This window comes from Cervus elaphus, chromosome 15 (assembly GCF_910594005.1).
Source record: "Cervus elaphus chromosome 15, mCerEla1.1, whole genome shotgun sequence".
NCBI classification, from domain to species: domain Eukaryota; kingdom Metazoa; phylum Chordata; class Mammalia; order Artiodactyla; family Cervidae; genus Cervus; species Cervus elaphus.
In genome coordinates this window covers 19,296,477-19,323,675 of record NC_057829.1, presented here as the reverse complement: position 1 = coordinate 19,323,675, position 27,199 = coordinate 19,296,477, and the positions used below count along the sequence as shown (strand labels likewise).

Genomic DNA, 27,199 nt, shown 5'->3' with positions numbered 1-27,199 from the left:
TTTTTTCTTTTAAGAAGCAAATGTATGAAGCCTACCATTGACATTTTATATAATTGTTAAGCTCTTTATATATACCATCAATTTTATAATTATAAAACCATGGTTGATATAAAAGTACACATGTTATAATCTTACAGATAAAGAATTGTATGCTTGGATGAAGTGTGTGAAGGGACAGCCTCATGATCACAAACATTTGATGCCAACTCAAATTATACCTGGTTCTGGTAAGTATAAATATACATTAGTGACTTAGTGTAACAGCTTTCCATTGTTCCAGATTACTTAGAAGTAGGTAGTAGTAGTAGAATGAAGAAATAAGGTTTATCTAATCTTGAATGTTCTTTTTCTGTTCTTAGAATCCTCTGTGTAATAGTTAGCAGGATAAGCCCAAACCCAGTGATGCAGAAAGCCATAGAGGAACTATTTTAGATGGAGAAAACTAGGAGTTCTCTGGTTGTCCAGTGGTTAGGGCTCCATGCTTCCATTGCATGGGAGCTCGAGTTTGATCCCTAGGTGGGGAACTAAGATCTTGCAAGCTGTGCAGCTTGGCTGAGAAAGTGGGGTTGAGGGGAACTAGAATGTAATGAAAAGGAGTATATGAGATTTATTTATTACAGGTTATTCTGCTTTTTTTTTTTTTGAGCATACTGATTTTTGATTATAGAGGTAAAGGAGGAAAGAACGGAGAACATGAATTTGGTTGAATGATCTAACCTGAAATAGATAGAAGGGATGAAGGAAAAATGGAAGAAATGTGAAAAGACACAAGAAAAACAAAAAATGTTTATAATCTTAACAACTAAACATAACCTTTTAATTAACCATTATATTTTGTAGTTTTGACAGATCTTTTGGATGCGATGCACACTCTTAGAGAAAAATATGGTATTAAATCCCATTGTCACTGTACTAACAAACAGAATATACAAGTTGGAAATTTTTCTCCTATGAATGGTGTGTCTCAAGTGAGTGAAAATTCTCTATTTAAGTAAACTGCATGGTTAAAAGAATCAACTTTGATATTTGAAATCCACTTTAGAACTTAACATTTTATAAATTATGTTTCCCATGTTACTGTATAAATGTAACCTCTACTTTTAACTCTGAATTATTGAAGAGATAGTATTTTTAAAATTCAACTGTTCTACCTTTGTAGGTTTTACAGAATGTTCTTAATCACAGTAATAAAATTTCTCTGTGCATGCCTGAGTCTCAGCAGCAAAGTGCCCCTCAGAAGCCTGAAAGTAATGGCAGCAGCAGTCCAGGGAGTGATGTGAGCACAGACAGCAAGTTAGCTCCTCCAGAATCCCAGTCACCCCTGCACTGGTTAGCAGATCTTGCAGAGCAGAAGGCCAGAGAGGAAAAAAAAGGTAAATCTAATTTATCGTCTGATAGAAGATTTGTGATCAATGGTGTACTATTATACATTAATGTACTACTGTCCACTTAGAACACTTTAGTTTTGCCTTTTGCTTGCGTTGTGGCTTAGGGTCAGTAAAACATTTTTCTTACTAGGAACTCAACTTCCATGATCATATCAAAGCTAGGTAGAGAATCATCTGTAGATGAGCACATTAATAAAGCCACCAGGGCAATAGATTTGTAACTTATCTACACTTTGTCCCTGTCTTAGCTATAGCATTTTTCATTTGTGACAGGTGCAAACTCACTTTCATGTCTAAAATATTGAGGAAGGCCTTCTCATATTCAAACTATTTGACTCCTAAAGGATCTAACCCATCCTCTGGTGTGTGCCCAGGTGCTTAAATCACTAGTGTTTCATCTCTTGCTGTAAAATGTAGAATCCCTTTGTCTGTACTTCAATAGCATGTTTAATTTTATTTGCATTTTTTAAAATGTTTCATTTTAGAAAACAAAGAATTTGCCCTTGAAAAGCAAATTAAAGAAGAGAGAGAACAAGATGACCCTGATTCTCCAAATAGCAGAACATCACCTCCTGTATCCCAGAATAATGAACAAGGTTCAACATTACGAGATTTGCTGACCACAACTGCTGGCAAGCTACGTGTGGGTTCTACAGATGCTGGCATTGCCTTTGCACCAGTTTATTCAATGGGAACCCCTGTGAGTGAGAAGCTAGATTTTTGTATTTCATATGGGCCTTAAATTTAGATTCGGGGTCTTTGCTGTGAACTACACAATAAATAGATGCAGATGCGATCAAATATACCAAATTGCTGTGCATGTTCCTATTTGCATTATAATTCTGATAACTTAAAATCCAGAGATTTTCTTTTCCAGGTGAAAAGAGTTGAGGGAGGGACATTTTGATTCCAAAACCGCCCTAAGATACCTCTTCAAAATTTGGAAACCATGTGTCTAGTTGGAGGTGAGGGGGAGGGATGGATGTGAATGCAAGTTTTCTTACTTAAAATATATAGACATCAATTTTTGCTTTTTCACCAGAAAGAAAATACAAACAGAATAATTGCACAGGTAGAGACAAATTTTTAGCAGCTTTTAAAAGTTGGGCGAGTCTTCCTAATCTCTATTCCCTCTACCCTGATCCTAAAACGTTGTAAAAGCAAGAAAGACCATACTTCAAGTTTCTGCAGATCCCACAGGTTTTCACATGGAGACCACCCAACTTCTGCTTCCCATTGTCAGGAGCAGTGTAGGCACTAGAGATCCAAATCCACTGACTGGATTCTTGAAGCCAGATATATTGTTTGTGGTGTTGTTTGCCATGTTAATGGAAAATTAAAGCAGAGGTTTCCAAATGTAATCGTTTCTGCTTAAAATATTTATTTTTTTCTTATTAGAGTGGTAAAAGTGGAAGGACTATGCCAAACATTCTTGATGACATAATTGCTTCAGTTGTTGAAAACAAAATTCCACCAAATAAAGCCTCTAAGATAAATGTAAAATCAGAGTTCAAAGAAGAGCCCAAAGAAAGCAGAAAATCTGCCACGGATGCAAACAATAGATCGTACAGTGACATACCACATTCTTGGATCTGTGAGAAGCATATTCTGTGGCTTAAGGATTATAAAAATATTAATAATTGGAAGCTTTTCAAAGAGTGTTGGAAATATGGACAAGTGAGTATTTTAAGCTGATTTAGTATTCTCTGAGTGGAACTGAAGCTGATTGAATAGGAAAATGGTTTTCTCCTTAGGACTAAAGAGAAAAGGGAAAGATAATCTTGACACATTTGGGTTGGAAGATAGCAAAAATGTTATCAGAATGATTATTTCTGAATTTTTATTTTTTGGCCAGATTTTTATGAATTAATAGGGAAGCGCTGAATATTTGATGTTACAGTTTCAGTCTGCTAGTGAGCAGACTTCTAATAAAGTCACATATTTACAAAGTTTGGTATCACCTTCCTTTCTTTACATTTGTATTTTAGTCCAGTTAACAGATTCATATCTGCTATTACAATGTTCATACTGAGAGCATTTTTCTTGAACTGATAAGTGTAGATGTTTTTGCCTTTGACTGTAGGACATTTATTTTTTTTTTTTTTTTTTTTTAGGACATTTATTTTTAAGTTAGTTCATCAAATCTTAAATGAGAAACTCCATTATTTAATTCTGCTCAGATAAAAATGATTGTCTGTTTGACCGGTTTTGGCATAATAATGTTTGATACCTGTTTGGGGTGGTAATTTGCTACATTAGTGCATAAATTAGGAATTTGTATGACTTAGTGTCATGTTCAGTTTTTTCCTTGCATTCTGGAACACATCATTGCTATTTTACCTCATTTTTTTTCATTCAGTAGATAGTTATTGAGCACCTAGTAAAATATAGTCTTTGTGTTGGCCAATAAGAATATAAAAATGAATAAGTTATGTTTTAAGAACCATTTTAGTACAATGATTCTTAATCTTTTTAGGTCACTAGTCCTTTGCAAAATCTGATGATAGCTTGGTCGCTCACCCCAGAAAAAATACACACCCATGCGTTACCTATATGCAGTATTTAATACATATTTTTTTGGTTGGCTCTGCCTTGAATCCCTTATGCCATTGCTAGGTTGCAATTTAGAGAACTTAAGCTTGTGTAGGCTTAAACAGCCTCATAAATAAATACTTTTATAAATATGTTAAATGTGCTAAGAATTTTGTTTCAGGCACTATGGAAACCTAAAAGAGTGATTGGCTAAGCTAGAGTACTAATTCAGAAGGGCTGGTAGTCTAGATTGAGGTTGTCTCAGGGATTTTCTAGATGGATGGGAGGTTGGAAATAAAAAGGATCAGGTATTAGAGGAACTGTTCAGTAGCTTTGATTACCTGACAAAAGAGTTTTGTGGGGTAATGATGGGGAAATGAGGTGTTTAGTTATAATTATGAGGGACCTTTATATCATGCTAAAGAGTTGAACTTTATCCTGTAGATGACAGTTTTAATTGAAGAATCAAAATAATCGGGTTGACTTTTTAAAAATTGTAGTATAGTTGATATTATATGTCATAGGTGTACAATACAGTGATTCACATTTTTTTAAAGGTTATACTCCATTTGTGATTGTTATAAAATATTGGCTGTATTTCATGTGTAGTACAGATCAACATAAAATAACACAGCAAAGCAGACTAGAAGTTGAACTGGAAGGGAATAAGACTAGAGGCAAGGGGTCAAATTACAAAGGCTTTCAGTATTTCAGGAAGATGATGATGATAGTAGCCTAAGAATTCTGCTTGAGAATATTCTAATATACTTTAAAAATTTTACTTTTCCCAAGCTGCTGGTTACTGTAATAAGGAATGTTACAAGGCTGGATAGAAGTATTACTGAATAGACATAATAAGGTCTGGAAATTAATATGTGAATTATCAGCCATAGTTAATTATCTAATAGCCGAGCTGTTTTAATAGTTGAATATATTATTAGCCCATTGAAAGGAATTTTAATGTTGCAGTTCCCCAAGTTGTTAATTTCTTAGTGTAGTGTTTGTTTTATGTTTTTGACATATCTTTTGTGGTAACAACCCTAGCTTGAGGTTATTCTGCACTTAGGGCTCCTCAGACTTATTTTTTGTGTTTTAAGAGCATGTAAAACAGTATCTTTTGCAAGAGACTCCTTAAGTCACAACTTTCTGTTTTCTTTTTTTTTGGGGGGGTGGTGGGGATTTAAAAAGAAGAAACCTAAGAATAATGCATCAGATTGCCTTAGAGGTCTTTTTTTGACATTGGCATTGGAGTTTTAAAACCTCAAATCTTCAATAGTTGGTGTTTGGGTTAGAGAGTGTGGAGGAAATTGGAATTCGTGTGATTTCAAAGAACCAATTGACTTTCAGGGAATCAGTCATAGATTTTAAATTTATTGTTGTACTTAGTTGTTAATATTTTTATTTGTCATGATCTCTGTAGAGGTAAAGAATATGTGTGTGTTCTAAGTGATATAAAATCAGAATGGATATAATTTGTTTTAATTCAAAGACTATTTTATTTAGAAATCTTACTACAGATATTACATATGTACAAGGTTATGTTTTGTCTATAGAAATGAATCTGTAAAGAAAACATTAAAACATTTAGCTTAAAAATGAAAATTTTAATGTAGCCTTTCAGACCCTTTCCTGAAAAATACTACATACTACAATTACTGTTTTCAAAAATGACAGTGTACTCTGCCAGTACATGGCATTCTCTTATCACTTTTTCTCTTTGAAAATGTATTGTGAACATCTTTCCAGGTCAGGAACTATTTTTAAAAGCTGCTTTAATTCTCACAATTTGTCATTAATTAGTCCATAAATTCAACATGTTAACTGTTTTCTATATGTTGTGTATAAAATCAAATTTTGGAGGTGTCCGTGTATATCTTTTAACTTTTATTTTATCTATCGTTTATAAGCCTGCAGTGGTTTCTGGCGTGCATAAGAAAATGAACATTAGCTTGTGGAAGGCGGATTCAATTAGTCTTGATTTTGGAGACCACCAAGCTGATCTCCTCAACTGCAAAGACAGCATTATTTCAAATGCCAATGTTAAGGAATTCTGGGATGGTTTTGAGGAAGTTTCAAGTATGTTGGGTTTTTTGTTGTTGTTTGTTTTACTGTTTTCTTAAACCTATCTTCCCAAAATGATAAATTGGAAATATGACTTAACATCCTTTAAATCTTTGAAACATTTGTATTACTTTGTTTTCTAGTAAAAAGAAAGAAGTACTTGGAATCAAGAGACTGGGTGCTCTTCCTGTCTCTGCCCCTCATTTCCTTTGATGATAAAGAAGTCATTTAGAGATAGCCTGGTGAGCCAGTGGTTAGGACTCAGGCTTTCACTGCTATGGCCCAGGTTCAATCCCTGGTGGGTGAACTAAGATTACACAAATCAGGGGGTACAGTGACTGCCCCCGCCAAAAAAAGTCATTCTGTTTATGTCATATTCAGTATATTAATATTCCTGGGGAATATTTTTGGCAACCAACCCCAAAACCTTTTGAAACTTGGATTAAATACTTTGTGTAAAACATTTTGAAAAATTAAAAATGTAAGATTATAATTTAACCTTAGTAACAGTTTTAAAGAGATATTTTTTTAGAGAATTTTTTAGTGATGTTGCAAATATCTACATAAGGAATAAACATCTTTACACTATATGAATACATAAATAAAAGCATTCTTTTAAGTACCTACTGTATGACAATAGAGGTATTTATGTTTTTTCTTTCCTCTTCAAACATTAATAAGAATAGAAAGACAAAAATTATCTTTTTAATAATCAATTGCATTCTTATAGAACGGCAAAAAACAAAGAGTGGAGAAACAGTTGTTTTAAAATTGAAAGATTGCCCTTCAGGAGAAGACTTCAAGACTATGATGCCAGCAAGGTATATTCTTTTATACTTGGCTATTTTGACTCTTGACTTTTGAGGTTAAGCTGAGGTTATCCAAGGAGTGAGATAATAAACTACAAATGTGAGATTTAAGTAGTATCTTCCTCAATTAAAAGGAAGTAAGAAAAAAAATTACAGAACTGAATCTCTGTGGTCTCAGCAGGGGACTGTGAATGTCTCTGCTAGTGCAGAGGAGAAGAGCGTGCTCTGTCAAAGGACAGGAGGCCCCGCTTGGGACCTCCCTTCTCTTGGTGCTCTCAGTTGGCTGTGTTTAGGGAAGCAGAATTGCAGTTTTAGTCAGTATCACTTCTGTTCTTTGCTTATCTGTATATTATGCATTCGTTTAAACTTTGAATGAAGCCAAGAAAAGTTTTAACTGTTAGAGGCCTTATGGAAAGTTTAACAACTTGAACTTTATATATTTGAAAATACTTAAGAATGTAAATCTTTATTCAAAAGAAGTCAATGTTGTTATTCAGATATGAAGATCTTTTAAAAAGCCTGCCATTGCCAGAATATTGTAATCCAGAAGGACGATTCAACCTGGCCTCTCATTTACCGGGATTTTTTGTACGCCCTGATCTAGGACCCAGGTTGTGCAGTGCTTATGGTAAGTATATATTTGCATTTCTATCAGCTTGGAGTATGTGGAATTTTAAATAATTTCTGACCAAAGATAAATTGTCTAATCATTTTTAGATTCTACTAAATCTGTTCCGTTAATAATTCTTGAAATATTTTTTGAAGCAGACTGGTGGTATAGTAGGTATTAATAGCCAATAGTGTAAAAATATAGTTACATTTTCTGTTAACTTGACTCTTACGGTATACTTCATGGATATTTGATATTTTGTGGGTAGGTGTTAGAATAAGGAGACTAAAACTCAAATTATAACCAACAGGCTTTCCTCACAGAGTTGATTTTGGAAGGAATATCTAGGGTATATAAAGTATTATGTTGAATAAAATTTTATTTTATACACAGGTGTAGCTGCTGCTAAAGATCATGATATAGGAACAACAAATCTACATGTTGAAGTTTCTGATGTTGTAAATATTCTAGTCTATGTTGGCATAGCAAAAGGAAATGGCATTCTCTCAAAAGCAGGTAAAGAAACTTTAAGAATAGTGGTGTTTTGGAAAAACAGTTGAATAACCAGACCCAGTAGTACTATCCAGAATGTCAGCCTCTGAGTTAACATCAAAGATTTCCCCCAAAATTGCAGTGTATTTAGGGATATTTAATACTCATTTTGAGGTATGATTAATTTACCTGGCTTTTTTTTTTTTTCTCTTACACAAAGGATTTTCAGTTTTAAAAGCGAGTTAAATTCACTTTTAGAACTTCCCTGGTGGCTCAGTTAGTTGGTAAAGAATCTGCCTGCAATGCTGGAGACGTGGGTTTGATCCCTAGATTAGGAAGATCCTCTGGAGAAGGAAATGGCAACCTACTCCAGTACTCTTGCCTGGAAAATCCCTTGGGCAGAGGAGACTGTCAGGCTACAGTCCATGGAGTCGCAAGACTCGGATGTGACTCAGCGACTGTACCACCACCACCAAAGAAAGAATTTGATTTATTTTTGGCTGTGCTGGGTCTTTGCTGCTGTCAGGCTGTTCTGTAGTCGTGGCGCACAGGCTTCTCATTATGACGCGTCTCTTGTGAAGCACACTCTAAGCTCAGGCTCGGGAGTCGTGCATGGGCTTAGCTGCCCGGTAGCAGGTGGAATCTTCCTGGGGCAGGGCTCAAACCTGTGGCCCCCTGCATTGACAGGTGGACTCTCAACCGCTGGACCACCAGGGAAGTCTTAAAAGTGAATATTTTTTATTTACTCCTTTCATATTATTATTGAGTGTGTGAAAATAAAATGGTAAGCTCACTTAAAAACATTTAGTAAAGAAACGAAACTAGGTCTTTGTTCTGAAGATGATGAAGACATGCTTGTATCTCAAGCATGCTTTTTTCCCTTCTGGTACCAAAGAGAAAGGGCCTTTTTCCTAAGTAGAAATAATTTTCTATCCAGTGTATAGATTTTAGATCCTGCCCTCTGGGTGTCTTTTTGAAACCTTGTTCCATCTACCCATCTATTATCCCCTTCATTATAGACATTGGTCCTTAAACTTTTCTTTTTACACTGGCTTCTTTTCTGAGAGTAGGAGCAAACTTTAGACTTTTCTACCTCTCTCACAAAACCTTCTTCGAACCTTGTCTTCCCGGCCACTGTCCTATTCCCCCTGCCCTCATGATGCATTCTTCGCTGGTTCAGCTCAGGTTGGCCCTACCTGCTGCCGCCCTGCTGAGATTACTGTTGCTATGGCCCTCACCGACAGTCATCGTTCAATACAGTGGTTTCCTTCTGGTCTTTTTATTATTTAAACCATCTGTAATAAATGATACTGTTAATCACTGTCTCTTCTTCAAATACTGACTGTGGCTTCAGTAACACTACACCTTTCATTCTTAGTATAATGGAATCACAGACCTTCCTAGAATTATAGACTTTATTCTCATTTTGGTTTATGTGCACTTCCTGTGAAATTCTATACGTGATTTCCAGCCGCTACTTAGTTCAACAATTTTTTCTGGAACCCGGAATGTATCTGCAGCTTAGTGGCTAGGTGCCCAGGACCCGGAGGTTTATTACAGTGTTCACTCTGATCATGTATATTTAATAGCTTCTGTAATACACAAGGTGGCTCAGCGGAAAGAATCTGCATGCCAGTGCAGAAGACTCGGGTTCGATCCCTGAGTCAGGAAGGTCCCCTGGAGAAAGAAATGGCAACCCACTCTAGTATTGTTGCCTGGAGAATCCCATGGAGAGAGGAGCCTGATGGGCCACAGTCCATGGGGTTAAAAAGAGTGGGACACAACTTAGCAACTGAGTACACACATGCATAATACACAAGCTAAGTTCCTCCAAAACTATAAAAACCCATAGTTTCTCAGCTAATGTAACTGTTGTAATCAGTAAAAACTACCTCCCCCACTCCCAAGGATTTGAAAGTCGAGCACGCTTGATTTACAGTCTGAGCTCCAGCACAGAAATGTGTGTCCTTTGGTACCAGATTACTTACCTTCTCAAAGCCTGTAGTGCCATAGAGTTAGAGTTACCCCTTGAATCTGCGGGTTCCACACGTGTGGATTCAACCAACCAAGGATAGAAAATAATTGAGGAAAGAGAAAATTCTAGTAAGTTTCAAAAAGCAAGACTTGAATTTGGCTAACACAACAATGTACCCCAATTAAAAAATAAAAATATGGTGTACTCCAAAAGTTGCTAATTCTGCCACCCAAAAAATGGAAAAGGAATTTGCTGTGTCCAGCAACTGTTTGCATGTTTTTCATATTTATAATTATTTACATAGCATTTATACTATATTAGGTATTATACATGGTCTAAAAGTATACAGGGTGAGGGAGGGTAAAAACACTTAACCGATTTGAACATCTGTGGAACTTGGTATCTGCCATGGGTGCGGGTGGAGGGTCCTGGGACCAGTCCTTTGAAGATACTAAGGTAAATCATTTGCACCTCATTGTACTTTGTTCAGATTATCCCCTGTAGGTTATTGTAGGTTATACAATCTGCTTTTCTCCCCTGCTTTTCTTTCATGTCCTTAAATGCTAGAACTTTTTCATCTTTCTTCCTAATTCATCTCCCATCCCTCTTTTTCATCTCATAATATTTGATCTTTTGAGAAAAGTTCATTAGCACTTTAATTTTTGGACTTTTTAAAAAATTTGCCAGTTTTTGTAGTTGGTCACCATAAAAAGGCATGTTTTGGTACCTACTTAAAGCACATGCTTTCTCCTCCACCTATGATGGCTCCCCAACTTCCTTGTCTCCCTAGCAAATTCCTGTATTCATTCCAATTCCTCAAAACATAGATCAGATCGAGGTCTTCATTAAAGTGTAAACCTTCTTTCCTCCCAACAGTCATCTTTGTCCTTGTGATTTCACTCTCATAAAGTAGGAAACGTGATGTATTCTTTGTAGTGTAGCCTTTAAAAAGTCACAGAGCAGTAACAATTTTCTTTTTCTTTTTCATTTAAAGATAACAACTGACAGGGGACTTCCCTGGTGGTCCAGTGGTTAAGACTTCATGCTTCAAATGCAGGGCACATTGGTTTGCTTTCTAGTTGGGGAACTAAGGTCTCACGTGTCTGCTATACAGTGAGGCCAAAAATAAAAACTAAGAAAAAAAATTTGAGGACTGAACTAGTCTTTGTGCATCCTTTTAACTTGTATGGTTGCACTTGTGATAGTCTTGTTTACCTACACTTATTAATAGCCTCTTTTATTCCAGGAAGTCTTAACTAATCCCCAACATTCTAGGGCAGTGTTTGATATATTGTAAACATCTAATGTTTGACTTCAAAAAATCTTTGCAGCCAACTTTAAAAAAGATTTCACTATCATAAATTAGTAAACATTTGATATATTCTTTGTGTTAAGCAATAGATTTCCTTTTCTATTAAAACATTTCTTTAAAATGTTCATTGTAGTGAAATCAGCGGTTTGAAAATGATGACATTTCTATACTTCACTCATAGACAACTTACATTTGTTTATACATTATATATGTATATATATGTACGGTCTTTAGTTTGCCAACATATTAGCAGAATGGTCTCATCCCTCCTCAATCATAGCACCTGAAGTATTAGCATTTGATAATAGATTAATCAATAATAGTAAATGAGACATTTTGCTCTGCCATTCATTAGTCATGGTAATGAACAAATCCCTTCTCCTCACTGAACCTTTTTGCTTAGCTGTAAAATAGAGATTATGATCCTTGCCTAATAGTGGTCAGGAAAATCCTTTGGAAGTTATGAAATGCTAGGAGTATAAAACATTGTTATGACCATAGTTTGGGACAAGAAGAAAAAAGTTGGTTAAGTTTGAGTAAAGGTTAAGTTTGAGTAAAGGTCCTTGAGTTTTTATCTCCTGTTCCTTGGTTTACAGAAAAGAAATGAACTGGGGAAAGTTACTGTCCCCAGGTACCCAGGTCAGTGTTCTCTGCTCTTGTAGTTATCACAGTTTTCACGTTTAACTGGGTTTATCTCCTCTTTAAGACTCTGGTCTAGTCAGGCAGTATGCTTCTCTGAGAGGTCAATTTTAGGCGACTTGACTTTCTGGTAGTCTTTATTTACCAGTATGAAAATATTCTGCGTTTTAGGAATACTCAAGAAATTTGAGGAAGAAGATTTGGATGACATTTTAAGAAAACGGTTGAAGGACTCAAGTGAAATACCTGGTGCTCTGTGGCATATTTATGCTGGGAAAGATGTTGACAAGATACGGGAATTTCTTCAGAAGGTATAATTTTAGGTTCTATACATAGTTTTATCTCTTCACCTTGAACAAAGACTTAATTTTTAATGTAACCTCATTGGCATTCAGCAGTATAAGATGATTAAATAATTTTTACTTAGGAGGATGGAATTTTTTGTTATTGAAAATCAAAAGCTCCTTTCTCTTGAGGAATTAGAATGGCAGTTTCTTCTCAGTTACTAGTATTCTTATCCCCATAAAGAACCTGTTAATGAGCCACATGTTACCCTTGGTGAAAAGTAGTGATTGGAATTATAGAATATAAAATTTAATATGTCATAGAAACATGTGAAGAAAGCATATTTTTTTTAATGTTATTGATATTTTTGGCTGTTGATCTAAGAAGTAATTCTACTCTGTCATATCTGGTTGCTCTGTGATATTTAAATAGGTTGACATTTTGAGTAATTGTAAATTTAATTTACTTGTTAAAAAGTGACATGTTGATCTGAAATTAGTTCAAACCATTGTCTCAGTATTTTCTGAATTTTGTAATGATAAGGATTTCTTTTAAGGGACCATAATTGCTGTTTTTCGTATTCTTTCTGAATGAACTTAAGGTTTGTCTTTGGTCCGTGTAAAAGTGAAGGAGCTATGGCCCTGTAACTACTATCTTATCCCAGAACCACCTACCAGTCTTCTAATTTATTATAAATTATGCTTTTTAAAGCAGAAGATTTCACTTGTTAGTCAAAAGGTTCCTTGAAATTGATTTCTCACAGGTTAGAAGGTTAGCAATATAAGGTATTTATCTTTGTACCTACCTTAAAAAAAGAATAGCATCAAAAAATATCTGTGAAGTTCATATATACAAATGGCTTGGCTTTTGGAAGAAAGCTACAAAACTAACCTTTCCCCCATCTTTGTGCTATACTCTTAAAATTACTGGAAGGAACCAAATGGATGAAAACGTCATTGTCAATGAAGTCCCTGCCGGTTCAGTGGTTAGGACTCTGTGCTTCCACTGCAGGGGGCATGAGTCCAGTTCCCCTGGTCAGAGAACTAAGATCCCTGCAAACTTCGTGGTGTAGCCAAAAAAACTGGGAAAAAATGATCATTATTACTATTTTAAAAGAAGAGAAAAAAAAAAAAGAAAGAAAACTTCAGTATAATTTACTTTTTTTAACATTACATCACTCCTCAACAGTTTCATATCCTTTTGCTTTTCCAATTGTAGAACATGATTTTCTTTAACTTAAGCTTAATTGTCATTCCAGAAGATTCTGAGAACAAAAGACTTACGGTAAAGAAAACTGAAGTTTAGCTGAACAGGATTTACCGTTTCCTTTACTTAATTGGGGTGTATATTTTAATTTTAATCCATATTTCAGATTTCAAAAGAACAAGGCCTCGAAGTTCTACCAGAACATGATCCAATACGTGACCAGAGCTGGTATGTAAACAGAAAGCTTCGCCAAAGACTGCTTGAGGAGTATGGGGTCAAAACCTGCACCCTTGTTCAGTTCCTTGGTGATGCCATTGTCCTACCAGCAGGAGCACTTCATCAGGTACGTAAAGCTACTTGTAGCACACTGTTACTGAACCAGAAGTTGTCCTGAGTTAAATGTAAATCAGAGAAGACACAAGAAGGAGAATGACCTGCACTAGTATGCCTTTGTTAAGAAAACAGCGTTTCAGTGCTTGGTGAGATCTGATATAATTAAATGCTCTGAGACTGTAAATTGTACTAATATGAACCAGATTTCCATTGTTGTTTCTGATTTAGTGGACTGAAGTCTAATTTTAAAGACTTTTTAGGGAAAAAAGGAGAGTTACTATATATATTCAGTTCTCAATAGTTAACAGCAGAAGGGGAGAATATCAGGTCTTAGAGATGATACATTTTCTAAGGCACCAAATATGAATAGAATGAATTATTGGATAGATCATTCCATAATTCAGGCTTTCACTATGCTTCCTTCCTATTTTTTGCTAACATGGCTTCCTTCCTTTAGTTTATCATAACAGTAGCATGTCCAAAGAAAGAGGGTACATAATTTTTATAGCTATTGATTTCACAAAACTTTAAACACCTAATTTTTGTTTCTGGGGCTTGACCGTGTGGCACCCGGAAGAATGGCATAGAATAGACAGTGACGTGAAAGGTTTGGATTAAAAGCATACACTGAGTTTCTATAAATAGACTGAAGCTCCCAGAGAGCAGTTCAGCCTCATGGTAACACAAGTGCAGAGGCAGCCCGGGAGCAGAAGGCTGGCTTGTCAGAGTTGGTTTCCTACCATGTATTGAGATGTATCTGATGTGTGTCTTCTGACCAAGGAAAGCTTCCTACATTTTATATACCAATACACAATGACTGCCTGCATAATATTTATGACACTGTTATAATAGCCACAAATACTCCTTAAGTGATAAGATTTTAATATGTCAAGTTTAGGGTTAGATTTATCATTCTTAAATCTCGAATAGCATTTATGGTAGTAAAATATAGTCGTCATTATATCTTTTTCTCTACAATGACATCCTAGAGAAAAAATTACACTTACACGTTTTTTCTCTAGGATGTTAAATTGTTTTATTTTCCCATGGACTTAATACAATAATCTCAAAGATGTGTCATTTATGATTCATGTTTAATTGGGATGCACCCCACATATCATTCTTGGCCTTCTAACGTCTTACCAGAAAATAGTAAAGTGAAAGTCTCTCAGTCATGTCTAACTTTTTGTGACCCCATGGACTGTAGCCTGCCAAGCTCCTCTGTCAGTGGAATTCTCCAGGCCAGAATACTGGAGTGGGTAGCCATTTCCCTTCTCTAGGAGATGTTCCCAACTCAGGGATTGAACCCACATCTGTTGCATTGCAGGTGGATTATTTACCATCTGAGCCATCAGGGAAGCCCAGAAAATAGCTCGTCTTTATCCAAATGTAGAATGTTCCTTTCAGGAAAGGAGCAGTCTGTTTAAGAGAATAGTACAGTCTGTATTTTTTCAACTATAAGTAATTATTTGATAACACAAAACAGGTTCCCTTGAAAATCCTTATTCACATACTCAGTTTATCCAAAATTCATTTTCTTCAAAGTCAAACTGGACAGTGCATTTTTTAAAGGTATAATTTATATATAGTATATGTACTCTTTTTTACTATACAGTTCTGTGAATTTTCACAAATGTGTAATTAGGTAATAAAGAACATTGCCATCGCTTCAAAAAATCCCTCCTCCTACGTCCTCCCCAACTTTTTAAAAGTTTTTTATTGGAATGTAGTTGATTTATAATGTTAGTTTCGGGTAAACAGCAAAGTGAATCAGTTATACATAGATCCACTCTTTTTTACATTCTTTTCTCATGGGGGTCATTATAGAGTATTGAGTAGAGTTTCCTATGCTGTACAATATAGATCCTTCTGTCTTGTTTCATATGTAGTAGTGTGTATATATGGTTTCCCAGTTTACCCTCTCTCTTTCGCCCTGGTAACCATAAGTTTTCTACCTCTGCGACTCTTATTTCTTTTTTGTATATAAGTTTATTTGTACCATTTTCTTAGATTCCACATATAAGTGACAACAATGTTTGTGTTTCTCTTAACTTCACCCAGTGTGATAATGTCTAGGCCCACCCGTGTTACTGCATATGATTTTGTTCTTTTTATGGCTTTACACGTGTGCCGCGTCTTTACCCGCTTCTCTGTCAGTGGACATGTAGGCTGTCTCTGCGTCCTGGCTGTTGTAAATTGTGCTGCGCTGAACACTGGGGTGCATGTGTCTTTTCAAATCACGGTTTTCTTCGGATATGTGCACAGGAGTGGGATTGCTGGGTCACATGATAGTTCTATTTTCAGTTTTTTAGGAAACGTCCATACTGCCCCAGTTTACATTCCCATCAGCAGTATAGTAGTGTTCCTTTTCTCCACATCCTCTCCAGCCTTTGCTTGTAGATTTTTTGATGGTGGCCATCCTGACCAGTGTGAGGTGGTACCTCATTGTAGTTTTGATTGCATTTCTCTAGTGATTAGTGATGTTGAGCATTTTTTCATATGCCTTTTGGCCATCTGTATGTCTCTGGAGAAATGTCTGTTTAGGTCATGTCCCCATTTTGCGACTGGCTGGTTTTTTTTTTTTTGTTATTGAGCCGCATGAGCTGTTGTACTTTGGAAATCAGTCCCTTGTCAGTCGCTTTGTTTGCAAATATCTTCTCCAGTCCTCAGGGTTCTCTTTTTGTTGATAATTTCCTTTTAAGTTTAATGAGGTCCCATTTATTTTTATTTTCATCACTGTAGGAGGTAAATAGAAGATCTTGCTGTGATTTATGTCAGAGAGTGGCCTGCCTATGTTTTCCTCTAAGAGTTTTATAGTATCCAGCCTTACATTTAGGTCTTTAATCCATTTTGTGTTTATTTTTGTGTATGGTGTTAGGGAGGGTTATGGTTTCATTCGTTTAACTGTCCAGTTATATTCATATAACTGTCCAGTTTTCCCAGTACCACTCATTGAAGAGACTGTCTTTTCTCCGTTATGTATTCTTGCCTTTGTCATAGATTAGGTGACCATAGGTGTGTGGGTTTATCTCTGGACTTTCTATCATGCTCCACTTATCTCTCCCCGACTTTTAGTCACTCTTCTCCTACCCCTCATTCCTGTAACCACTTAGCTATTTCTTTCCCTGTAGCCCTGCCTTTATAAGAATGTCATATGATTGGAATCATATAATATGTAGCCTTTGAGTGTGACTTTTCTTAGTATAATGCATTGGAGTTTCATCCATGTTGTTGTATCAGTAGTTGCTTCTTTTTATTACTGGGTAGTTTTTCATTGCTTAAATGTGTCACTTGGTTTTGTAATCTGTTCACCAATTAAACATTTGTGTTATTTTCAGTTTGGACTAGTAACAGAGGCACTGTAAGCCACATTCACATAAGGGTTTTTGTATGAACATAGATTTTCGTTTCAGTTGGGTAAATACCAACCTGGTCACAGGATAAGTGTACGATTTACTTGATAAGATACTGCAAATCTGGTGGTTATACCATTTCCCATTCCCCAAAGCAGTACATGTGAGTTCCATTTCCTCTATTTACCGGCAGTTTTGTTTTTAAGCATCTGAATGTATGCATTGTTATCTCATTATGGCTTTACAACATTTTCTTAATATCTATATAAGTTGAACATCTTTTTATGTGCTTACTTGCCATCTGTAAATCTGTTTTGGTAAATGTGTGTTTAGATATTTGTCCAGTTTTTTCAAAATGCATAAACTGGAATATACTAAAATTAAGAGTTTCTGTTCATTAAAAAGCACTATTAAGAGAGTGAAAATGTAATCCAAAGAGTAGAAGTGTTTGCAATGCACTTATATGTACATTTTTGTAATTGGGTTCTTTTTCTTACTGTGTCGGGGGTGTCTACCTACTCTACTTAAGAATCCTATATCTGATACGTGCTTTTTATTTTTTACACATCTTCTCCCAATCTGTGGCTTGCTTATCCTTCCATTTCCTTAATGGTGTCTTCCAAAGAGCAAAAGTTCTTAAAATTTGATGAAGTTCAATTGATCAACTTTTTTCTTTATTTATACTTCTATTGTATCTGCAGAATTTTTGGCTAGGTCCAGATCAAAAAAAAAAACTTTCTCTTAAATTTTCTTCTAGAAGTTTTATAGTTGTTAGTCTTACATTTAGGTCTGTTATCTATGTTTTAGTTACTTTTTGTATAAAGTGCTTGTGAACTGAGGTTGTTTTTTCACGTGGAGGTTCAGTTCAGTGCTGTTTAGGAAAAAGTGAAAGTTGCTCAGTCGTGTCCAACTCTTTGCAACCCCATGGACTTAGTCCATGTAATTTTCCAGACCAGAATACTGGAGTGAGTAGCCTTTCCCTTCTCCCGGGGATCTTTCGAACCCAGGTCTCCCACATTGCAGGCAGATTCTTTACCAGCTGAGCCACAGGGAAGCCCAAGAATACTGGAGTGGGTAGCCTATCCCTTCTCCAGCGGATCTTCCCAACCCAGGAATCAACTGGGGTCTCCTGCATCACAGGTGGATTCTTTACCAACTGAGCTGGGGAAGCCCGGCTATTTTTAAATCTTTTTTCTTTTGAAAATGTAATACATCTATCCGATTTTTAAAAATTCAGACAGTACACAAGGGTTGACGGTGAAAATTAAGTCTTTTTTCACCTCTCCCCTCGGTTCCCCTACCCTGAGGCGTTCACTGTTAGTGGAGAACCACCAAGAGTCCAGGGGTGTGAATGTCTCTCTACTGCTTGTACTTTCTTGAGGGAGGAGAGAGGGAAGAGAATAGTCTTTTTTCCCTCAAAATAGTGGGCAAAATAATCCTGTTTAAAGTTCAGAAGTCACAGTGCTTTAGCATCTCTGCATACTTGTATCTGATCTGTATATACACACACACTCCTACTTAAGATGCTGTGCTTAAATAGACTGAAGCAGCATCTGTGACCTAAACTGGCAAATTCTATTTTGAGCTCTGCCACTAAATTGTTGAGTGTTCCAAAATAAAAACTTATCTACTGCATATTTTGGCATAAAATTGCAAGCATTTCTACCTTCCTTCCTTTCCATGGTGTGATAATGACAGTGCAGTTATTTGCACTCTGTTGAAAGGGTGTTGGCCGTGACTCACAAGTGGTGGTAATGTGGTTTTTACAGAGAACTAAAAGGAAGTACAAACTCCATTCACAGTGCAACTTGGACTTAAGATGCATAATTATTTACAACTTACTTAGTCCTTAGAACTAAGTCCTGAAAACTTTTCACTGATGGCTTCAACACTTCCATTCCACCAAACCACAGATAGCCCTTAAAAATAATCCCAGAGCTTAAGTCCGTGCTTCTCACACTATAGCATACACCAGAATTCTGGAGCGCTTGCTGTAACACGTAACGCTAGACCTTAAGCCCAGAGTGGGTCTGAGGAAGCACCTGAAATTCTACATTTCTAACAAGTTCCCAGGTGACTGATGTTACTGTCCAGGAAGCATGCTTTAAGAACCGCACAAATAGAAAGACTTGGCAAACCCAAGGCATCTATCAGAAAACTTTAAACCAAATGAGAGCACATGAATTGACAGTCCAGCAGTGCTAGGGAAGAATCAATGCACTTGTCTTTGTCAGCAATGAACACTTCGCAAGACATGGGGCTAGGGGAGGGAGGGACGCAGGTGACTCAGCAGGGGCATTCAGATGTATATCTTGGCAAGCTGAGGGAAGGTGTCATAGCAGCCCTCCTTATATTCTAAGAACTACTCTAGAATTGCAGGCTTAAAAATCTTCTGTTGGCAAACATGGCTGAGTCTGTGAAACCCTGTGTTTGTATATCCTTGGACAAAGCAGATGGATCATGACCGCCAGGATTTACTTTGTCTCAGCTCTAGTATCCTGAGGTTTAGCGTAGCTTTTAGTTCTAAACAACAACAGTTTTTTTTGTTTTTGTTTTCTAAATTAACACAGATCTTTACTGGTAATGTTTTCCTTACTTGCTTAATTGATTTGTGTTTGATCATTCACAGTCAGTTAATAATATCCCTAATTTGTAAATTATCTGCATTCTTATGACTAAAAGGACTTAGACAAAAATCAGTGTTAAGATAACCTTCCTACCATGAAAACAAGTTACATTTTCTAAACATTACCGACTTATGATTACAACTGATCCTTGAAGGCAAGTATGAATTAAGACAATCTACCAAGGAAGTGAAATGTAAAATGACTCACAGGATGGCCCAAAAAGGGGTAAGTGGAATGGGAAGTTCAAATATGTTCTGCTTTACAAGCTGAGCCACAAGGGAAGCCCTAAATATGTTCTGCTTTAAAACTAAACCTTGCCTCTTCGAACTAACCCTAAAGTCTTTAAACAATCTATATATCAATTTGAGGTCATCAGGAAACAGTCATCATCTAAGAGTGCTTTTCAAACAACCATAAATTGGCTAAGACCGAACAATCAATTTTTTCAGAGTTCTAGAATCTAATTCAAAACTTAGCATTGAAAAAAAAAACACTTAACATTGGCCAGGGGCCTGCTTAATGAAGAAAAGGGTATCTGGTTTCTGGTCTTTAAGGAAATCTCTTAACACCTTAGATAACCTAACATAGACATCCATGATCAGACCCAAAAACAAGGTCTTTGCAAAAGTAGTTTGGAAAGATCACAAAGCAAATGGATGACTACAACCCACGTCAGTCAATAGCAGCACTGTCCGGAGGGGATAGAATCTGATTGTAGCTACTGCATTATAATGTTAGATACCCAGTTTTCAACCAGAAGTCACAGAGGATACACAGAAACAGTAAAGGATGGCCCCTTCACAGGGGAAAAATACCTCCACAGAAACTGTTCTGACGAAGGCCCGACATCAGACTTACTTGACATAGACTTCAAGTCAGGTATCTTAAATATGCTCAAAGGGCTAAAGGACTATGAAAAAGGTGGAGGGGGGGTGGGGGCGGCAAATGATGTATGAACAAAATTAGAATATTGATGAAGAGAAAGTTACTTTTTTAAAAAAAGATTCACATGCTAAAAGTTAAAGGCTCGAACTTCAGAAAGACTGACTGTACTCCCCACAGCTTGTTCAGCTGAATGTAAGGTGGGACAGGGCATTTGGAGACTGTGTATGTTGGCATGACTGAGTTAATGCAGGATTGTAAAGCATCTCTGCTACACAAGAGATCACGGGAACTGGGTTCCTATTGACTTGCCATTTATTGGCTGATTTATCTTGGAACAGGCGCTGAATCTCTTGTCCATAGTTCCGTGCTCTGTGAAATAGAGCATCTGTTCTACAGACACATAATGAAGACCCACTGGGACTGTACAGCGATGCTACAATGTGAGGCACCCACTATGTGCATCCTCCAGAGGGACCAACAACCTAATGATTACATGAAGAAAATGTTTAATATATATGTGCTATCAAGTTATCAGTAGAGGCACAGTGCTTGAGTTAAAGAATAAAGACATCTGCAGCTGTTCAGCTGGTCATTATGCCCTTCGGAATTTCATCACTCTTATCATCAGATTTTTTCCACAGTCTCTATTTCCCACTTACCATCTCCCCCTTCACAGTTCTCTCAATTAAATTTATTTTCATATTTTTAAAAATGAGAATAAATGTAAATGCTTAGTTTTTCAGTTATTTCTCCTTTCCCAGGAATTTTATGATATCTTTTAACATCACTGGAGTTATAGCATAGAAATAATCCAGATTGGATAGGCTTGATCCTTTCTCTGTCATTATCCTGAGTATTGATAGAAAGCAGTTCTAAAGAAATTGTAAAGTGCAGAATCAGTTTGTACATGCTGAACAAATAACAGATGATATTGACTGGCTTCTTGTGAAACCATTTAGTCAAGAGAAAAAGAACTAGTGGAAAAACGGTTGTATTGATAACACAAGAAACTGAAGGATATCTTTAATTGGTTGATTTGAAAGAAAGGCACAAAAAAAATCCTAGGAGACTTCTAAAACTGTGTAGTCAGAAGATCTTTCTGGAACTAGTTTTCATCACAGTTCCTCACAAATAATCAAACTTAAGTTTTACACTAGAGAGTAGATTAAAGGAAATGAAACTTAACAGTGAAACGACCAAATGCTGAAAGTCAAAGGAGCAACATCAGACATCAGATTGACTGCACTGATGGGGGAAAACATACCTTCCATACAGTGGTTTGTTTTTGTTCTTAATTAACACCCGAAAATCTACCTGGACAAAATTGATAATTAGGATCCAATTATCAGCCTCTCTGAAGGATTCCTGGAAAAGTTCTTTTTCTTGCATCATTTAAAAATATTCCATTTACATGAAGTCACATTACATGAAACTTTTCAGTGATAAACTTTCTCATAAAGTGTGGTGTTCACTTTGAAATGCATTTGATGTTTTGGAGAAAATAAATTCTTTGGTGAATTGTCTCTTGTTAAGACAACCGCTTTGCATCTCTTTATTCCCACCTCCTAAAACTTCTGTTTTATTCTATTTGGGGAATAGGTACAGAATTTTCACAGCTGTATTCAGGTAACTGAAGACTTTGTGTCTCCAGAACATCTTGTACAGTCATTTCATTTAACACAAGAACTGAGACTTTTGAAGGAAGAAATCAATTATGATGATAAACTACAGGTAAGAGATGAGTTTTCTAACTACTTCCTGTTCTGCAGGCTTTTTATATTCAGAATTATGATACATGCATAACAGCTTAGGCTGTCATTGCCTGGTTTGTCACAGTACGGTACCAGCCAAACCAGTATTTAATTGTGTGACTCATTTTAACTTTGGCTTAAGTTTGTTTTAAAACTCCTGACACAGTTTTCATTTGTTAATTTATCTCCTGCTGAAGTGATCAGAAATACAACATCTCTTTCAGGTTAAAAATATCTTGTATCATGCAGTCAAGGAAATGGTGAGAGCTTTGAAGATACATGAAGATGAAGTAGAGGCTATGGAAGAAAATTAGATGTGGTCCAGTTTAATGTTTTTAGACCATTGAACTGGAATTACTTACTCTTAGTATGTATGTACACTGACTTAAGTTTCATAAAACCATCAGTGCCAAGAAATTCTCTATGTAGTAATGACTTGTTACTGACACCACAGCAGTATAGCGTAAGTCACAGCTCCTGTGATTCAATATTAAAACAAGCTAAATTTTAAAAGCAGCAGTTCGTAGCTGTTTTTGTATTATAGTGTATATGATGTTTGTGAAAATGCCAGATTTAAAATGATGTATTTATTTTTGGAAAAAAAATACAAAATTCTATGCTATATTGTTGATCAAGTGTAAATGTGACCTTGTACAGTTTACTAAAATAACTGATATTTTTCACTACATTGAGACAGTTACTGTGAGGATAGGACACAAACACCAGCTATTGCCTGCATTTGGGAAATTGCTGAATCGCACAGCATACATGTCATAATCAGAAAATTACTGCCAAATAATTGTAAAATTTGTAAAATATAAAGTATATAAAGTAGATACTACAGACACTTCAATATTTTGTTGAAGCTATTGACTGTACAATTAAACATTTTCAAAAGGTGTAATTTATTTAAAATTGTCTCATTTTGGTAAAATTTATGTGAACTTTTAAAGCTAAATATTAAACTTAATATGCTATGTAAATATATACATATATACATTTAATGATGTATTTTTTTAAAACATTGGCTTGCTTTTATTTGTTAAAGTGCAAGTGTTACATATGGCTTTGTAAAGTTGAGAGGGGTTTTACATTTTCCATTAAAAGGACTTTATCAAAAATGGGCTTGTGTAAGCGTTCTCCCTCTTGCTATGTGTATTCTGGGGGCTTCATCATCATCAAGGCGACTCACCAGCATTTTCTTGTACAGTGTCCTCTCCCGGAACACTGCCCTCTTGTAAGCTTTTTTTAGGCCACCACAGGTAAGTGCCTTGAGTTTCTTGTCCTGTGGCCCAGCTGATGAATACAGAAAATTCCCAACATGTTATTTGTGAACAAATTTATTTCACAGAGGAACTCGTACATTTTATAAGTCATAATTATGAGATTTTGTGATCATACAATTGCAAGTGTTTTTCACTGCAGAGATACTTGCTAATATACAGTTAGGGTGTGAGGAGACAAGGACGCAGACAGGGAAGAGCCTGAAGTCGCTCAACCTGGATTAAATATGAGTTCTGTTACTTGTTATGCGACCTTGGTAGCTGCATTAATTTGGAGTCTTGGCTTTAATAGCTGACGACTATTAGTTGGTTGCTTGAAGCTCATCAGCCCAACCTTTTGAGTTTTACTGAACAAATGCAGCCCTCCACTGACACCTGCAGGACGTTGAAGGCATGACCTTTTCTCTGCTGGAAACACATCATTTCAAACAGAAAAACAGTAGCCTAAGTTATGACCTCGAGATGAGTTGCTAGTTTTTATTCTGTTGCTCATGTCCACCATTTAGGCTGTGTCACCCTCTGCCCCAGTCGAGTCTCAGCCAGGATGTGAGCAGTTACGTAGTTAATGGTATGGATGGTAACTGCAGGGCCAGTGGGTTAAAGATGGGAATCAAGGAGCTGATGACTACAGCGTTTGTAAGTTTATTTATTATATTTTAACACCATTTTTCAAAAAGTGCCTCAACTCCTTAAATGGTATCTTTTGCTTAATATTTTCATACATTCCATCAGATTTAATTTAGATGTGAAGTTAATTTCAAGCCCAAAATACTAATTCTGGAGTAGACTACCCTGCTGGCCCCCTAAAGGCAGCCGGGAGCCCAGTCTTTGGTGAGTTTCTTCCAAAAGGTTTTTGCTTCTCTTGCTGTTGCTGGAGCCACTACTACATACCCCTACGCAAAAGCTGAACCTGATCAAGCCTGGCAGTGAAGCATTCTAATTGTTTAAGGGACATACTAACTTGCCCTCTAGCCCCTTTCCTTAGGCATGTTAGCTGAGATGTCGAACATACGTTCAACAATGACTTATAGAATCAGTAAACTCATCTTCTAAAGGAGCAGAGGGCTGGAGCTGCTTCTAGGACTACCGTTTTAAGAGGTGAATATCACAAATCCCCATGGAGGACAGAGTTCAATAGACACCTTCCAGGGTGTATCACAGGCAAGGGAGTGCAGTCTCTTCTGCCCTATTCTGTGGTTCAGAGCAAATTATTTTCCTGTCAAACACCTGGAGACACTGATCACTTGAGGTGCTTTTCTTAATCAGCTGAAACTTTAGCCAGCCTAAGATGTCCAGCAGTTCCTTTGGAAATTAGTAACCGTATATGGCATATATGGGAACTTTTCACCAAAATTTTCTAATAAATGTAACATTTTAGAAACAAATGTTGAACAAAACTTTGTTAGCAAACTTTCTCCAGATAGAAAGGGAAAAAGCCAGCCTACACCCTTTCCACCTTATAACCTTTTACTAAAGGAGACAGAATCCCATTATAACCAATTCCTAAAAATCATAGCACTGTGCAGAAAGTTGCATAAAAACTATGGGACTTAAAGGGGGGGAAATAGAATGTGGGCATAACATTCACAACATTTATCAGAACTACATTTTTAACAGGCAGTACTGGTTTTACATGTGTTAAATGTTTACGAAGTAGATTAACACTGCAAGTATGGCACTTTACCTTGAAGACCGGAGGCTTGCTTTGGAAGTGGGCATCAGAACTAGAGGAAATGTTTTATCGCCAAATGTAGATGGGTGTGGCTCAATACCACCGTGATAGTTCAGGTGCCACACTTCAGGATGGTTTTTCCTGCAGTCAGAATTCCCACTGAAGCAAACATTATGTTCAAATTGTTCCCTATATATTAATCATGCTTGGGTAAATCTGCATTTTTGAAGCAGCTGAAGTGACTGTACAAAAGATTATTTGAATCAAAGCTTTCAAAATCCAGTGAAGCTATAGAATTTTAGAAACAAATTCTAGGACTAATATTTTTAAATTAGTTAATTTAAAATTTAAATTAACTAGTTAATTTAAAAGTTAATTGGTTATCATGTAACTTAGTCACCCTGTCACACACCCTCCCTGAGGAGAAATTAAAGTTGCAACGGTAAGCCCACTTAAATTGAGCCTGGTGACATATGGTTATGTGTTCTAAAAAAAAAGTACAAGCTCCAGAAATCACAGTGTAGAGTCGGGGATCCATCCTGGTTAGTGGATCTCTGAGGCACTACACAGGACCCACCGTACCCCACTTTCACGTATGGCACTTGAGTGGGGGAGTCCACATTTTGGTCTCCGTGTTCCAATCACATCTTTTCAACCAAGTAGCAGTTCCATTACTGTCTTAAACTCTGGGGAAAAGGGTTTATTAAAAGGTAAGACAGGGATGAACACGAAGTCATCCTGAAATTACTTTTTAAAACCACAGCAGTTCAAAGTTGCATCATCTGTGTTTTCCTGATTTATCAAGATACTCGAGTACCAACCAGTATAAAGGATCGAGGGTAAAAGGGGATGACCACTATTGGTTTACTTGCCACAAGTCTTTTTTGTTTGTATTATTCTGCTTTACAGAGCATAGATTATGTGTTCTATAAAAACTGGTATTGTGTTAGTTGGGAAAAACCAGTATGTAATCCTAAATATTTCTAGTAGCTTTATAATCCCACAAATAGATTTCCTGTTTATTATTACTGAGCTATGTTCCCTGATGGCTCAGTGGGCAGAGATTCTACCTATAATGCAGGAGACTGGTTCAATTCTTAGATCTGGAAAATCCCCTGGAGAGCATGGCAACCCACTCCAGTTTTCTTGCCTGGAGAATCCCCATGGACAGAGGAGCCTGGTGGGCTATAGTTCAAAGGGTAGCAAAGAGTCAGATGCAACTGAATACAACCATGGAAAGGCAATGCTATTTTTTCAGCTGGGCTGAAAAATTACACCAAAGTCTAATTCCCTGTCTTGAACTGTGATCCTATTCATTCTTTTTTGCCAGTTTTGCACCAAATGAGTCTTACGCTTTAAAATTTTTAAAAATTCAAGTACTATTATTCAACCTGAAAGACCAAAGCAAATGTCCTAGAATTTACAAGACTCAGAGTATTGGTTATTTAAATAAAGTTGGTCTGTGACCCTGTTACTGCCTCCACACAACTTTTAGTTTTTATTCACCCTGAAACTCAAGAATTTTGCACCAGTAATTAGCATGTTTCAAATACCTGGGCCCTTCCCTGAACACAGGCATTTTCTCATAAGAACAGGGAAATAATATGATCTGAAGCCAATAAAAAACCTGTTGGTAGCAACAGAGGTCCTGGGACTTTGTAATACCCTCAGTACCAAGACTTATTTGGAGAAGCAACTTCCAGGAAGATAGGCCTGAAAGTCATCTGGCTCCTCAAACCTCTATAGCCTCCCTTTCCTAACCTCTTTCTCAAAACTGTCATTTACTTCTGGAAACCCCTGATGAGGTCACTACGTATCTAAACTTTACTGTATCCTTTTTCTCCCTGGACTTGTTAACTTTAAAGACAATCTCATTTGTATCTTGAGTCCTCCACCTCTCAACCTTCTGCCATACTGAGAAGACACTACCCTTCTGTCCCCCCAATTTAATGTCTACCACACAAAGGACCATACAAACTGGCCCCA

General features: G+C 36.6%; 1 protein-coding gene across 9 annotated transcripts in view; it reads left to right on the top strand.

The window, feature by feature from the left end:
- JMJD1C (jumonji domain containing 1C) overlaps window positions 1-23,379 on the top strand; it is a 302,277-nt gene extending 278,898 nt beyond the window's left edge. For all 9 annotated transcript variants that reach the window (XM_043927017.1, XM_043927016.1, XM_043927020.1 and 6 more), the window contains 13 exons: window positions 138-227; window positions 841-968; window positions 1,160-1,373; window positions 1,874-2,088; window positions 2,787-3,065; window positions 5,828-5,996; window positions 6,712-6,802; window positions 7,288-7,418; window positions 7,794-7,916; window positions 11,990-12,129; window positions 13,476-13,652; window positions 22,107-22,238; window positions 22,483-23,379. In XM_043927017.1, coding sequence (XP_043782952.1) covers window positions 138-227; window positions 841-968; window positions 1,160-1,373; window positions 1,874-2,088; window positions 2,787-3,065; window positions 5,828-5,996; window positions 6,712-6,802; window positions 7,288-7,418; window positions 7,794-7,916; window positions 11,990-12,129; window positions 13,476-13,652; window positions 22,107-22,238; window positions 22,483-22,572 — 1,979 coding nt within the window. In that variant the 3' untranslated portion in view covers window positions 22,573-23,379. The remainder of the gene's footprint in view (window positions 1-137; window positions 228-840; window positions 969-1,159; window positions 1,374-1,873; window positions 2,089-2,786; window positions 3,066-5,827; window positions 5,997-6,711; window positions 6,803-7,287; window positions 7,419-7,793; window positions 7,917-11,989; window positions 12,130-13,475; window positions 13,653-22,106; window positions 22,239-22,482) is intronic.
- Window positions 23,380-27,199: the final 3,820 nt, after the last annotated feature.